Source organism: Saccostrea echinata, unplaced genomic scaffold (assembly GCF_033153115.1).
Source record: "Saccostrea echinata isolate AGI-Se365-2 ecotype Australia unplaced genomic scaffold, CSIRO_AGI_Sech_v1 ptg000016l, whole genome shotgun sequence".
Taxonomy (NCBI): Eukaryota; Metazoa; Mollusca; class Bivalvia; order Ostreida; family Ostreidae; genus Saccostrea; species Saccostrea echinata.
This window is the reverse complement of record NW_026889765.1, coordinates 16,652,358-16,668,513: the sequence shown is the minus strand read 5'-3', so window position 1 is coordinate 16,668,513 and position 16,156 is coordinate 16,652,358. Positions and strand designations below refer to the sequence as shown.

General features: G+C 34.1%; 2 protein-coding genes across 2 annotated transcripts; one reads left to right on the top strand and one right to left on the bottom strand.

The window, feature by feature from the left end:
- Window positions 1-1,416: 1,416 nt before the first annotated feature.
- Window positions 1,417-3,109, top strand: LOC133188521 (uncharacterized). Its single transcript, XM_061323990.1, has one exon. It carries the CDS (start codon window positions 2,278-2,280, stop codon window positions 3,079-3,081), a length of 804 nt encoding a protein of 267 aa, XP_061179974.1. The 5' UTR covers window positions 1,417-2,277; the 3' UTR covers window positions 3,082-3,109.
- Window positions 3,110-6,602: 3,493 nt separating this feature from the next.
- LOC133188522 (protein LSM12-like) lies at window positions 6,603-14,918 on the bottom strand. Its single transcript, XM_061323991.1, has 5 exons — window positions 14,766-14,918; window positions 13,934-14,067; window positions 11,200-11,309; window positions 10,422-10,548; window positions 6,603-7,307 (listed from the first exon to the last, which is right to left on the bottom strand). Exons 1-5 carry the CDS (start codon window positions 14,899-14,901, stop codon window positions 7,230-7,232), a joined length of 585 nt encoding a protein of 194 aa, XP_061179975.1. The 5' UTR covers window positions 14,902-14,918; the 3' UTR covers window positions 6,603-7,229.
- Window positions 14,919-16,156: the final 1,238 nt, after the last annotated feature.

Sequence of the window (16,156 nt, the reverse complement as noted above, 5' to 3'; positions counted from 1 at the left end):
CACCAGAGTTTTAAATTGACACAAGATCCACTTCATTTGTTGGCCGGGTAAGGTATGAGTTCAAGATGGAGGATTGATTGTTAAGAGGTTTGCTATGAATAATTACCTCTAAATGATATTGCTGATTTTAAGTTTATTTAGTGTCCTTTATTTTCAGTATTTTTAAATCACAAATTACTTGACAATAGTAAATGTTTCCTTCTGCAAAGAAAGAATGTCCTAGTTGTAAGTCACTCGACATGTCTAGTCGTGAAAAAAAAAAGTAAGTCAAAGGCTAATGTGTCTGTGATATGCACAGAGGAAATCCACAATCTGTGATTTGAAATACATGTCTATATGATTTATAATTTATTCAACATTAAAAATTATCAAATATTTTTAAAATGATTCATAAATAAAAGAAAAAAAATCGTATGATCAAACCAGGAAGAAATGAGAACGTGAAAAATAATTTTGATCAAATCTGTCCAAAGCAAATTGGCATATTTGTTTTAACGTATTTTTTCTAATTACGTGCTATCCTTTATCAGTTAATATAGTACATTGTATCTTTTTTCCAAGTCAGCGGTTCTCGTAAAATAAGAACCCTTATGTGCCATAACATGTCAAATGCAAGAAAGAATGAAATGGATAAAATTTTATAGCCAAACCAATGAATATTAATTTGAAAGGATATGAAATAAAAAAAAAAATGAAAACAGATCTAGAGCAAAAAGGAAGTTGCTTCTACCATTAACTCATAGGCAAAGACGTATCGTATACAATACCCGAAATTTCACAACTATATGGTTTTTTTTTTAAATATTGGAATTAATTCTAGTAATATATTTCATAATGGTCATGATACAGTCATCTTTTCAACAAAAATGAATGAAACCCTGCTATGAAATCAAAATCTTAAAAGGATTCATTTGGAAAATTCTGAATAAACAGTTCTCACAATTGGCAATCCCTCCCCAATTTGAATATAAATCTGAAAACATAGAATGAAAAAACGTTGATCAGGCTATACTAGGACGCAATAAGGATATAAGAAAAATTAGATTGTAAACTGACACGATTATATCAAGGAGATGTTCCCGCTTTAAAGCTTCAATTTTGTTATAATAGTTGCATGCTGTAAACCATTAAATTTAAACTGAAAACTGATAAACTGAACTATTGTTTAAAATAAAATCTTTATTAGTATCTATCTTGTTTTTTTTTTTAAATGAAAAGCATGATGCTTATAGTACCTTTATCTTAAGAAATGGAATATTATTTAGCATATATTCGTGTGTTCTGAAATGCCTTATTCTAAGCTCTAATGCAACTTCTTCTTTTCTTTGGACACTTGACATATTTCTATTAAATAATTTCAATAAATGAATCATTCTTACTTTTTAAGTTTACAGTATTTTGCATTTTCTTTTAAAGATAAAAAGATGGCGTCCTCAGATTCAAGTCAAGGACAACACTACCTAGAATGCGATATTTGTAAAAGTCCCGTCAACTTCAAGTGCACAAGGTGTGCCGTTAAATTATGCAGCACATGTGTAGGGCCTCACATGCTTATCAAATCTAAAAATGGTCATGATGTTACAGAATATAATGAACAAAACAAACCCGAGGGTGGAGAATGTTTGGCCCACCCCCAACATCAGTGTAGTGCTTTCTGCAAAACATGTGATATTCCTATCTGTCTCTTGTGTGTATCAATCAAACATAAAACACATGAAATATGCGAATTATCAGAGAAAGTCGACGCATTATCAGATTTTATAATGAAAGAAAATGAACGGCTACAGTCGATGCGATCAGAGTTGGAGAAAATTCTCGAGCATATAAGTAAAAGATCGGCAGCACTTCCATATGTCTACAAACAGACAAAAGATAACATTTCATCCCATGCTAAAGAGTGGCATCAGGAGATTGATAAAGCAGAGAAGACACTGCACAAAGATCTAGATGAATTGCAAGAAAAGCATTTAGAAGTATTATTGAAGCAAAAGAGAGAATTTGAGGAGATACTGAAGAAACTAAAAAGCCTGAAACAAACAGTCTTCACCTTGGCAAAATCCAAAGATATCTCTGGATTAATGGAACTTAAGCTTGAACTTGAACATCAGCAGGTGCCAACCTTTATAGAAGAAATCCGACCAGCATTCTTTCAACCTTGCAAGTTCAATGAAAGCTATACAACATCATACTTTGGTTACATAGAGAGTATAGAAACACACAAATTAACTATTAACGATTTGACCCAAGAAGAGAATATCTCATCACGACAACCTCTAGATGTACCCACAGTTCTGTCCGCCTTTGATACAGAGTTTCCAGCTAGCAAAAAAAAACAACCGGCTGTTTGACATGGTTCCCCTCGGTGATGACAAAGTATGGGCAGGAGGAAACAGTAAAGAGCTCAAGCTGTTTGATCTCCAGGGAGGACTCCACGACACTGTCACCATCACGTGTTTTGGTATGTACCTGACCCTTCATGATGGACACGTGGTGTACACCGATATAAATGATAAGACCGTGAAGAAAGTAATAAACGGTAAAGTAGATACGTTATTCTGTACCGGGGAGTGGGAACCTTACGGTGTCACCTGTACCGCAGCACAGGATTTCCTGGTCTGTCTCCGGACAACAGATCAAACAGAGTCCAAGGTCGTGAGGTACAGCAGTTCCGGTGAAGTGCTGCAGGAAATCCAGTACGACTCCCAGTACCAGCCTCTGTTTGGAAAAACAAATTACGTGGCGGAGAATGGTAACGGAGACGTTTGTGTAGCTGACTGGAGTAAAAAAGCCGTCACGGTTGTTGACAAGTTCGGAATATTCAGATTCTCCTACACAGGAAACAAAGCATCCAAGGAGAAATTTGATAGTTCCCTTACCACAGATAGCATGTATCACATCATCATCACTGATATTAACGGCGTCAAGATTCACATGCTGGACAAGGACGGTCGATTCCTGAGGTACATCATTCCTGATCAGGGGATACGGAGACCACGGGCCGTGTGTGTCGTTAGGGAGGGGGAGTTAATGGTGGGAGAGTGTAATACAGGAATGATCAAGAGGATTAAGTACTTAGACTGAAAAGGAAGATTGAGGATAAAATATATCCATTACATGTATGATAAGAGTTCTTCATTAAAGTATCTTGATTTTAATTTCGTCATTAAAATCAACATAGATAAAAAGAATCAATCATGATTATTCATAAATTACTCTAAGTGAAAACAGTGGTGAAATTGATAAATTATTTTAATATCGATGTAAAGATGAAAATCAAAATGGCTTTCAATATATAAATTACGAATTATATAGTTATAGTTTATAGTTACCCAGTCAGAGGGCCTTTATATAGTAGTTTTTGGAAATGATTGGGATTTTTCTTTTGCAATGAAAATCTACATATACGTTGCTAAAGGAAGATAAAATAAAAGCACATTAATATAATCCAGACATTGTATCTATGTAATTAACTTTTGATTTTGATTGTACATATATTATATGTTCTGTCGAAGAAGATTATTTAAAAAAGAAACAATTAACATGCATATTTTTTTTTATTTTCATGTAAATAAAGTGTTGTTTTTTTTTAATATTGTGTTTTTTCGCCCTGTAATGATGAACAGTTAAGACACCTGTTTTCACTGAAATATCCTTCACAAGAAACACTATAAAAGCACATACGCTTCCTTCAAAAGCCGAAACAAATGTACAAACGTAATCTCACGATAAGAATAAACCATTTACTATGAATAAATAGTCATCGTATTCACTGGAGGAAAATACTAGTATTTAGTTAAATTATCCCCCACAACGTCAGGACGCTAGACCCCTGACATATTAAGGAGGCTGCCAAATTTGCTATTGTCGTGAAAAGCTTATATACTTAAAGAGCATAACAACATTTCGAGCTAGAGGACGTGTTTATCTGAGGATAACCTTCATTTCAAGGCCATTATTTTTAGCTTGCCAGTATACACCGGGGAAAGGGGGAGGGGGATGTGTGCAAAGACACCGAGAATGAATATAGGCAACAATCCCTACGCAAAGCTACCTCCTATATGTTTTATATATAAATTAAACTTTAAGTATGAAATATGAATATAATGGTAACAGCCCATTGAAACAATACAAATTGTGAGCCGAGCAAACACGGACCTCTAAACATCAGAGGTGGGATCATGTGCCATGGAGGAGTGAGCATCCCCTACCGACGGTCACACCCGCAGTGTGTTCCTTGTCATGATCGGAAAAACGGAAAACTTGAGAAGTAAGCATCCATTGTTGTCAAATCACATCCGCCTGCATGGGTGCTCCTTATCATGATCGGGTTAAAGGAAAAATCCGTAGACAATTCAGTATGAATATAATGATCTAACATTAAGTATGAAAACGTCAGTCAACATTCCACTCAACGAGTAGATTTTCAAAATGTTCACTCTCAACGAGACTCCTGAAATCCTGGAATCATTAACTTATTTGTCGATAGCTTGCCTCTGTTTAGAAATTGTACGTACGTAGAACATTCTCTTGCGTATCGAATCAACTGGGAGACAGACTCCTTTTGCAGGCGATAACTGTATATTGAGCACTCCATAAATTAGGAAAGTTGACGGTAGAAAAGTTGAAGTCATCACGTTTATCATGAAGTTCATTTGTTAGTTTGCCATCAATATCAAAATATCCATATATAAAAACAGATGTGTCAGACTCTGTGGTGTCTTTTATATCGAATTAACGTAGAAAAGAAAATGGATTGTTGTTAATTAATAAAACGTTGTCGATATATCTAAATGTCGATTCACGTCTGAGATTTTTACTAGACACAATAACTCATCAAAAATACATGAATTCCTAGCCTATCATACCTATATTCCGATATCTGATATTTTCCGTTTTTGGAAAATTTTGAAGGTTGTGCCTCTATGACTCTTTAGTACTAATTAAAACAGAAGTTCGGGGGGGGGGGGGGGGAGCATAATCCATTCCTCAAGTGCCTGTGGTAAATTTGAGGCTTTAAGTTCAATTAAGGGCGTTGAATGGTAAATCAAGATAGACTGACTCTCATACTACATGTAAAAATCAGCTCAATATCTGTAAGTGTATAAAAAAGTCGGGAAAACCAAGTGGGTCAATCTGAATAAACAAAGAGAGGGACAGACAAACGGACAGATGGAGAGGAAACCTGTTGTTCATAATAGATTATTTTCCTTATATATAAATTCTGATATAAAACTTAGATCACATTCTACCTACCCTAGGGGTCATGATTTAAACAAACTTGAATCTACAATTCCTTAGGATGCTTCCATATTAATATAACTAATCATAGCTTTTGCTGTTCTTGAGATTTCAAAAAAGATTTTTTTTCCTATATATTCACTTCAAACTTCGATTGCCCTGGGAGTCATTATATGAACAAACTTGAATCTACACTACCTGAAGATGCTTCAATTTCAATATGACTAATCATGCCTTTGCTGTTATTGGGGACAATAATTTTTAAGCTTTTTCCTATATATATTCCCAAGCACTAAAACTTTGCATGCCCATTGTGGCCCAAAACTACCCAAGGGGTCAGGATTTAAACAAACTTGAATCTACACTACCTGAAGATGCTTCCATATCAATATAACTTATCATTGGTTTGCTGTTCTTCTTCAGATTTTTTCTATATATTTCTATGTAAAACTTTGATTGCACATTGTGGCCTCACCCTACCCCAGAAATTATGATTTGAACAAAACCTGAATCTACACTACCTAAGGTTTCAATATAAATATGTCTCATCATCAGTTTACTGTTCTTGAGAAGATTTTTATATATTACAGTAAAACTTGTTTAATCCGGCCACCACTGGTTCCAGAAAAATTGGCCAGATTAGACATTCCAGATTAGACAACATTTTGAGCAATTGAAATAACTGAAAGGGATTTGAAGGTTACATCATATTAGACCAGATTTTGGAATATACAACATCTGGATTAGACAAGTTTCACTGTATTTTCCCTATAAATTCCAACGTAAAACTTTGATTGTACATAGCAGCCCCCCTCCCTAGGGGTCATGATTTGAACAAATTTGAATCAACACTACCTGATGATGCTTTGCTGTTCTTGAGATGATGATTCTTTAAGAATCTACTCTATGTCAGGAAGATTTCATACAAGTTTCATCTTTTCTGCAGCAATGATTCTTGAGAAGATTTTTAAATGATCCCACCCAATTTCATTATTTCTTTATTATCTCTTATTGGAAGAGGCCATGACATGGCCCTTCAATTAAACAAACTTGAATTCCCTTCACCTAAAGATACTCTGTGCAAAGTTTGGTTGAAATTGGCTGTGTGGTTCTTATGAAGAAGATGAAAATGTGAAAAGTTTATGATGACAATGACGGACGAAGGACAAATTTTGATCAGAAATGCTCATGAGCCTTCAGCTCAGGTGAGCTATACTGTATTAAAAAAATGCAAGTCATTGCTTCCACTGTGCAAGAAAATAGGAACAGACCCTGACACTCTTACACCATGGCACCAATGTAGCTTCATACAACAACATTCTCTGCAAACACTGCTGACAGAAAGAAGAGAAGAGAAAGAAAAATTCCTTCAATAATCAATTTAATCTTGATTTAAACACAACTTTTGGTTTATCAATTTAATAAATAGCACCCCCAAACAATTTTTTTATCCCCATTTTTTTTCTTACACATAATTCCATTCATTTTTTCCAAAATACAAGTAGTGCAACAATGATAGTTCCACCCATCAATTCTGGAATTGCACAACATTTCAAATAGACATGTTTAAAACAAACTGCTTCAAATTTTTAACATGATTAAAATCTCATAGATTTGTCTAAATAAACAGAGTTTAAAATATATATAACTTCAATTTAAATTTACCATTTACATGTTCACTGTATTTTTTTTTTATAATTCATCATTTAGAATCTTTTTATAAAACTTTTTTTCTTCTTCATAACCTTTCTTTTACCTTGTATGAACAAAAAATAATGGACATGCTTCAGTCACTTCCCTAATTTTTTTTGGTCTCAAATAAAACACATGATAAGCATATCCTATCAAAATTAACACTCAGCATGTTAATGTAAATTTTGCATTTTGCAACTCATTAAAATCTTAAAAGAGATCTAATTTTTTAATTTTCCCCCTTTCTTTTTCTTTTTTTGAGTAATGGAGTTCCTTAATATTTAAAACTTTGCTTTTGTTCATGATGTACTGGACACAGGTGATGCTGATTTTCTCGGGTCTGATTTCTGATTTTCTTCACTGTGGTGTTTGTTTAGCTGAAAAAAGAAAATACAAGCAAATTCAGAGAGTTGTTGACCCTCCCTTCAGTGTCTTGTTGGTTTAAGGTAATATTGTTACTGTCTTGTCTGTACACCATGCTAAAAAGAGTTTAATTACTTCTATATCTTTAAAGTGATATGTTCTGGTGCAAAAGTTATACCCCAAGGTAAAGTTTTTGAAAGTCAAACTTGGAGATCTAGGTAATAAGGTCAAAATGTTCGATTGAAATATTCTCATTAAAGGTAATGAAAGCCTTGTGTATTTTTGTGCAAAAGTTATGGCCAAGGTTAAATCTTTTAAAAAATAGGCCAAACTTAAAAGTCAAGGTTGACAGGTCAAAAACCATAAGTCTTCACATGTAAAATACGAAAAACCCATCTCTTCAGGTGCAAAAGCTACAGCCAAGGATAATTTTTTTTTAAAGACAAGGTCAAACTTTCAGGTCAAAGTCATAAATCATAGTACATCTGTAAAGGTCTAGTCATAGGTATTGCACAGGTAAAATATGAAATCCTGTCTCTTCATATGCAAAAGTTATGTCCAAGGTTAAAAATTTTCAAAAGTGGATCACACTTCAAGCTCAAGACCATGAAGTCAAAAATCATAAAACATTTGGAAAGTCACAGGTAATGCAGATGTGAAAAAAAAAACTTATCTTTTCTAATTTTAAAGTTATGGCAGTTTAAAGTTTTTGTGAAAGACTGTCAGACAGACAAATGAGATTTAATGTCCCTATACTTTCTAAAAAGTGGGGTGTAAAAATTAACAAAGCAAAATGTTTATAATGCAAACAATTTGCCTGCTATATATATATCCAGGAGTGAAGAAGATTTTCAAAAGTTAATGTATTCAAATATATGACCATCTTAGCCCCACCAGGGGGTGGGGGTAGGGGGGGGGGGGCAATGAGTTCCATGATTTTGGTAGAGGGCAAAGTGTTTATCATTATCATGAAACATTTTACTTGCTGAATGTTCATTAGTAGATTTTCAAAAACATAATTTATTTTTATTACATGATCCACCCTAGAGTCTGAATCTGAATCCAAGGGCCATGAGTTTCCCAATTTTGCTTAAAAGTTGAGCACTCATCACAGTCGTGCAATCATTTTGCCAGCTACAGTTTGCTCACAGTGAAAAATGTCTATACACTATGAAACTATTTACCAGATTAGTGTTTGCATCTCAAAAAGAATGCAATTTATTCTCTTTGCTCTTTAGAAAATGTCAGGAAAATTTAAAGGAAGCTGCTCCTCCACTGTAAAAGAAGTACATGTAGTCCTGTATCATGCACCCAAATTGCTAGATGCCTCGGGTGGAATTACCTGTGATTGTCCTACGGTAGTGCAAAAAAAAATCTACACTAAACAACTTATCAGGGTTGTCCATAAGAATTGAAATAGCAGGGGACATTAAAAAAGTAGAAGGGGGTCTACGTTCCTCCCCTAACTGGGGTTTGAGGAGGAATACCAGAATAACTGGGGAAATTCCCAGGAATCTGGGTCTTAGGGACAACATTGAGTGATTTTGGCAAATCGACATATAATTTATCAATTTTCATGCATGTCCATTACATTTCAGGAACTCAATTTTATAGCCTTATATTAATGTTTCCATATTATTTAGTTGTATTTGCATGCAATACTATAACATTGAGAAAGGTCTGGAGAAAGGAGGAGACATTCAACTCAACATTGATACATACATGTGTAAAAACTTGTGTCTAGGCATGGTGCTGCATTATAACAAGGCATCTAGAAATTTTGTTGGTATTAAGACCCTGATCCCAAAAGGCAAAGTATTATTTAGTTTTAAGACATTTATGATTCCACAATCTATAGTTCTGGTAAAATGTTGCAGCAAAATTTGTAAGGCTATTGACGTAAGAAGTGGAGGTATCTATGCGAGTATTTATTTCACTCCATCAGCACATTATGAAAACACACAGGCACATTGTGATGTCAAGCAGGAGTCGTTAAATATTACGACATGTAAGGATATAATATGTGTGTATATTGCATTTTTCAAATAACCACTTCTGTGATTTTTTTTTCATTATCAAAGAGATTCCTTATTATTTTTTTGACAGGATTAAGGAGATGCCTTACTATTTTTATGCCCCCCTATCAAAGATTCAGGGGTACATAGTTTTTGCCCTGTCCGTCCGTCTGTCTAGCTGTCTGTTTGTCCACAAAAACTTTAACATTGCCTATAATTTTTGATTGGGTGGAGCTATGGCTTTCATATTTCACAGGTGTATTCCTTTTGACAAGACCTTTCTTTACGTTCCATCATATTTGACCTTTTGACCTTGGAGTTTGACCCAGTTTTGCAAAATTTTACCAATCTTTAACCTTGGCCATAACTTTTGAACAATTGGTGCTGGGACTTTCATACTTCACATGTGTAATCCTTGTGACAAGACCTTCCTTTGGATACCAACAACTGACCCTTTGACCTTGACCTTAGAATTTGATCTACTTTTGAAAAACTTTAACCATGGCCATAACTTTTGAACAGTTGGTGATAGGGCTTTCATTTTCATATATGTAATACTTTTGACAAGTCCTTCCTTTGAATACCAACAACTTTGACCCTTTGACCTTGATCTAGGAGTTTGACTTACTTTTGGAAAATTTAACCTTGGCCATAAACATTTGGTGCTAGGGTTTTCATATTTAACATGTCCATTCCTTGTGACAAGACCATCCTTTCGATACCAACAACTTTGATCCTTTGACCTTGGAGTTTGACCTCCTTTTGAAAAACTTTAACCTTCGCCATAACTTTTGAATGATTTGTGATACAGCTTCATATTTCACATGTGTACTTTTTGTGAAAAGGCCTATCCTTGGGCACCATTAATTTTGACCATTTGACCTGGATGTCTGACTTACTTTTGAAAAACTTTAACCTTTTCCATATGTATTCAATGGCTGCTGCTAGGGCTTTCATATTTCAGAGGTATATTGCTAGGGACGAGACCTTCTTTGGGTACCAACATATCTGATTTGCATTGAGAAAGTTTAACCTTTGCCATAAGTTGCCATGTGGGGGCATCAATGTTTCACAAACACATCTTGTTTTGATATGAATAAGGAGATGCCTTACTATTTTTTTGACATGATTAAGGAGATGCCCCTCCTTTCCACTACAGTTTTCTGGTCCGTATGGTGGAGAAATTCTGACGTCATCCATCACAACAATGTCTTTGCCGTTCCATTTTACATCACTTAACCTGTCAAAAACCAGGACAAATATTAATCAATTATGTTTACATTGATCTGTATAGGGCACAGTGGTGAGATCTTTTATTCGCGATTTTTCAGTTTGAAATCAATACGCGACAATTAATTTTTCGCAACTGAGGAAATATTCTTTACAAAAAAAGGAAAGATAAATGGTTCGCGATGATTAATATTCGCGAGTTAAAGAGGCTCGTGAAACTCGCGAATATTTCTCGCATGCGAATAAAAGTTGGTTTACAGTATTTGTTTATCTAATCCAGTCAAACAATCCTCATGACATATTCAGTTGTTCCTCATTCACATTTAGGAGAATGAACAGTATCTTCCTTATTCAGGATATATCCTCTGTATTCCGTGTCCATTTAAATATTCAACTTTAGATGATAGTAACAGAACCAAAATCATTTAATTATAAGCTCTTTTAAATATGAAGTTTTTGTTAGATGGAATTTCTCAAATGACCATTTGTTTGTAAATAATGTTTCCATGTTTACAACTGAGTTTGGGTGTATTAAGGCTTATAGCTTGCATGCGTTTCTACAAATCCAAATACTGAATGGCTACCAATAAACACTTTTTGCACATTTGTAAAACACTCCTGAAGCTCAAGCATCAGATTTCTGGTATACGTAGCTACATACGTTTTGATGATGGAGTTGAATGCCCTCTGTCCCTCTGGGGTTACACCAATGCCTATGTAGTTCACCTGCCTTTTCTTCTCTTCCAAATTCTGTCGTAATCTACTTTGTATCTACAAAATATACAGTATTTAATCTTTACTGAAGCTGTGTCCTCTTCCAGGGGTTCTGATTCTACCCCACTCCTCCTTCCCACATCTTTCCTCCTTCCTTCACAAATATACTTTTTCTTATCCTTTCAGTTAACATGATTGAAGAGATTTTTTAAAACTTAATAAAACAGTACCTGGTAGTTTTTTTTTTCTTCATGAAACTTAATAGTAATATTATTTCAAAATTCAGCTGAGGAGATGTTACTAGAAGAATTTTTCTGCTGGTTACAGAAGAACACTGATGAACTTTTGAATCGGAATAAAAAATGTTGGTAAATAATTAAGAATATTTGTAACAAATATTCTGCAGATCAAGAACCATTGCTGAATCAATGTTTACACCTGAAAAATAACAGGTATATCAAGCAATATATCAAGCAAGGCCCCCATCCATTCGAGATTTTTTTTTCCATTTTGTTTACCAGTACTTTAAACATGTTAAATGGACAGATAATAAAAATATAAAAAAGCTTTGTAAGGACTATGAATTTTCATTATAATAATGAAAACTGTCACAAACAGCCAAGAAAATCCTGGTATTTTAAACTTTTGATGGAGAAAATCAGAAGATTAAGCAGAGAAATTGTGAGGTGTATTTTAGATGCTTTTGAAGCCTTAAGCCAAAATCTTAAGGGTTGGCAGCTCTGCTCTTGCACAAAATGGCTTGATTATGTCTATCTTTTATCATCCTTTCTAGTCCTCAGTTGTTGATTTAGAGGAGACTTGAGCATGTTGCCTTAAAATTATTTTCTCTTAGAATTATTGGTATAATAAAACAGTTGATTTCCCCTCGTGAGGTCAATATTGTAAAATAAGGTCCCTTGATCTGATTCACTCTGTGTCCTGACCTTGGTCAAGTTGTCACCTCATGAACCAGGTCTTGGGATCCTCATTTCACCATATTGACCTAAAAAGAGGTAATTACCAGATATTTATATACATACAGGAAAATGGTCATTTAATATACTCCATGCAAACTTTTGAGTGAAACTGCTCTGCAACATTTGAGTAAGTGACTAAGTCTGCAAGCTTTAAAATAGGAAAAATCTGTTGTTAGGCCATCCTTAATAAAAATTGTTTTTTTTGCAGTAACGTGACCGACTCATAAAAATCCATCCGATTCAAATTTTTTTTAACCAATTCAAAGTATGACTTTTTTTTTTACATGCGTGTCTACTTTCCGTTTTTATCCGACCATTTTTTCTTGATGTCTGAATTACAGAGACGCTCGATTTCCTCAATCTGCAACTATTAAAAGCATTTTGATGATCACGACAAACCGGCGTGTAAAAATGGCGATGACAAGTCCGCGGGAAACACATCTATGATTATTGTCATTGACACACGCGTTTACTATGAAGCTAGAGGGAATTTGGGTCGAAAAAGTCGCCTTAGGCTTAAAACTTTGCCAGGTTTCCAAGAGATCGAGATTTTAGTCGTCTTACATTTTTTTTATCACTGTCTTAAACACACTTAAAATCGACATTGAAGGTCAAAGTGTTACAATTTCCATCCAATGTAGTTTTTCACTGCAACAGTTCTAAAAATCCAGTAGAAATCAACATCGGGTCGTATTTTCCAGCTATAATGTAAATAATGCAGTACATTCGGTAAATGAACACAGATGCTTTGTACTGGATACATTATTTTTCTTGTCATTTAATTGTTCAACATGAAGACCTATATATATAAACTTATTTAAATGCCATACTGAACAGTTCTAGTAAATAAATATATCAGTATGAAAATGATGTTCAAAGGTAAAACAAAAAAAATCTTACTTTTTTCAGTGTTTTTTAATTGTCGGAAACAATGATTTGTTGTCATTATAAATTATCACTTCTTTTATTATAATTTGTGTTAAGTTGAGAAAGAAAAGGGGGGAAAATCGATCCACTCTATTTAATGAATTTTAAAAATCAATTGGAAATGTATTAAAAATAAATGTTCAAACCCTTTTATTAAAAAAAATTCTTTGATATGCAGCACATTAATTTTGTAAATGGGAATTTTATTCCATATTTTATATCAATTCACATCAAAATGGTTTTTACAAGTATGTCAAATACAGAATCGGAGAAAAATGGATAGAGAGAGATAGAGTAGAGGCCATGAAATATTAAATGCAGTAGGATGAATTAAAGAATGTAAATACACCTATGGGTTGCAGTAATTACAAAATTTAATTTTAAAAATCTTTAGATCAAACTTAAAAACAAATGAGAGATTAGGTTAAGGTGGTCTCCTGATGATTGCAGAGACAGGTCATATTAGCATTTAACCATCAAGATGACTTGTTTTAAAAACGAAAAAATTTTCTTGTTAACTTGCAGTCATGAGTGTGCCAACAATTGTCAGAAAGATTCAGTAAGAATATGTGATTCTTATACGTTTAAGAAATCTGGGTGCATCAAATGCTGGTGTTAAAATTACAACACCTAAAATTAAATCATTCCCGACATTTGTCTACCAAAAAAAAAAAAAAATTACCTACCTACCTACTCACATCTAAAATGATGAGTCGCGTTACTGCAAAAAAAACAATTTTTTAAGGATGGCCTTATTTTGATTGAAAGGTGACAAACCTTTTGTATACTGATGCTAGTAAGTGGAGGTGGAGGGTCGTTACATTCTTTTGTCACCTTGATGTGGCTAACGAAGGACAAATTAACCATCTTTATATCGTGAACATCTCGCTTACCACTGGCTGCAGGAGATTCTTACAAAAGGTTAAGGTTCAATAGATTTCCAAAATTAATTGAATCTCAAAATTGTACATCATAGCATTTATACCATAACATATATATTCTGTATTTAGAAAGTATGTTTTCAAGTACTTGTTCATATATACATGCATGTAATCTATAATAGAGCTTGTTAAAGGAGCAGTGCTCACTATAAACTTGTATAAAACAGGTGTGGAAGGGCTAACTGGTTATTCAGCAGAGGAATTCAAGTTAAAAAAAAAAACTCAGAAACTCACAATTCAACAATTAACAAGCAGCTATAGGATCAGATTGAAAAGAGGACCTTAATTTTTAACAAAATAAATCTAACCACATTTAAGGTCTTACACTGTGTGCAACATAAACAAAAGAAACAACGTATGTAATTCAGTGATACTTATTGGGGAAAATGCCTGCTGGTTTTACATGAAAGTTGTTTAGTAAAAGTTTCAATCACACAATTGTAATATCATTAAATATTTCAGTAATTGTGCTGGTTAAGATACCACTTGCGACCGATTCCTACAATTATTAGTTCTAGCTCAAATTTCGATGCTTAAAATCAAAGCATGTCAGTTTCTAAAGCTAAATGACAAAAATTCCATTTTCAGGTCATTCTTTAACTTGACGTTTCGTGTAAACAAAGCACAAGATGTGTCCTTATTCCTGGTCACAGACAAGAAAAAGATACTGATCGCAAGCATTTTGGTTCCTTCGTCGAAAGCTAACACTTCGCCCTGAATTTTCTGGTTGTAACACGTCGTGCAGGACACAATACTTCCGATATTAAAATATTCCCCATCTTGGGCAGCCATGTCTATCTTCATTTTCTCAAGACACCAGTTTCGCACAAAATATTTACACAAACCGAATCTAGTACAATATAAAAAATAACAGATAAATAAAATTTGAGTAAAAAATCAAAATATTTTTCTTAATATATAGTAGTGATTTAAGTTCTAAGCAAACGAAAAGATATATATTAGGCTGATATTTGGTGCGTGTCACTATTTCCACCTATCCACCGAACATATGGGCGGATCCAAAGGATTAATAAATCGGTACACCACAAACTTCATGAACTTTTCTTGATTATCTAAAAACAATACAAAACCAAAAAAATTATGTACTTCAAAGCTAGTTTATGATTTAAATATCGATATAAATAATTCTGAAGTGCAATATGTGCAAGGCACATAGTAATTAATGTAGTAGCTTTCGGAGGAATGCGGGTGGTTACGCGATTACGTTCCGATGACTTGTTCGACCTGCGTGGTTTCGACACAAATCCATGTTCGACCCGAGTGGTTTCGTTCCAAAGCAATTAATTAACAATTAATTGCTTCGGAACGAAATTAATTAACACTTTCAAAAGTTTTACATTTTATTTTTTCGTCTACATTTTTTTATATTGACCACGTATATTTGTGTTAATTATCGTATGTAATTAAATTTGGAGAAACGTACATTGTTCAGACAGTGCATATGTGATCACGGTACATTTGAAGAAGTATTTGATTAATTTTTATGGAAAATTGTTCAAATATAATTCATTACTGAATCAAATTTATCAACATTCATGCTCCGCGATAGTAGAAAAAAATGTTAGGAAACCTGCATGTTGACTACACATACGGAAACAACTACCTATTGACACACACATCTCTGAAGCCATACAATATACAGCTACCGGATATCCATTTGTTTACCGCACAGTGTATACCCCTGTACTCAGGTATTGACATGTAGGGATATATATTAGATTAGGTCGAAACCACTTCGGTCGTAACCACGCGGGTCGAACACGGAATCGGAACGTAACCACCTGACACCCTTTCGGAGGGGGGTGGGGGGGGGGCACACTTACTTTGCTCAGATTGTACGCTATTGTGAAGATTTTTAAATTCTTATTATTGATTTTTTTTTCTTGAATGGTCGGTCCCTAATTTGATGCATTATGTCCAAGTTTGAACCCATATGAGCACAAAGAGAACAATTAAAAACATAAGAAGGAAAAAGGTCTAAGCATGTATACATACACTGTATGACATTTGTATAATTGTGGTAAGGGGTATTACCACG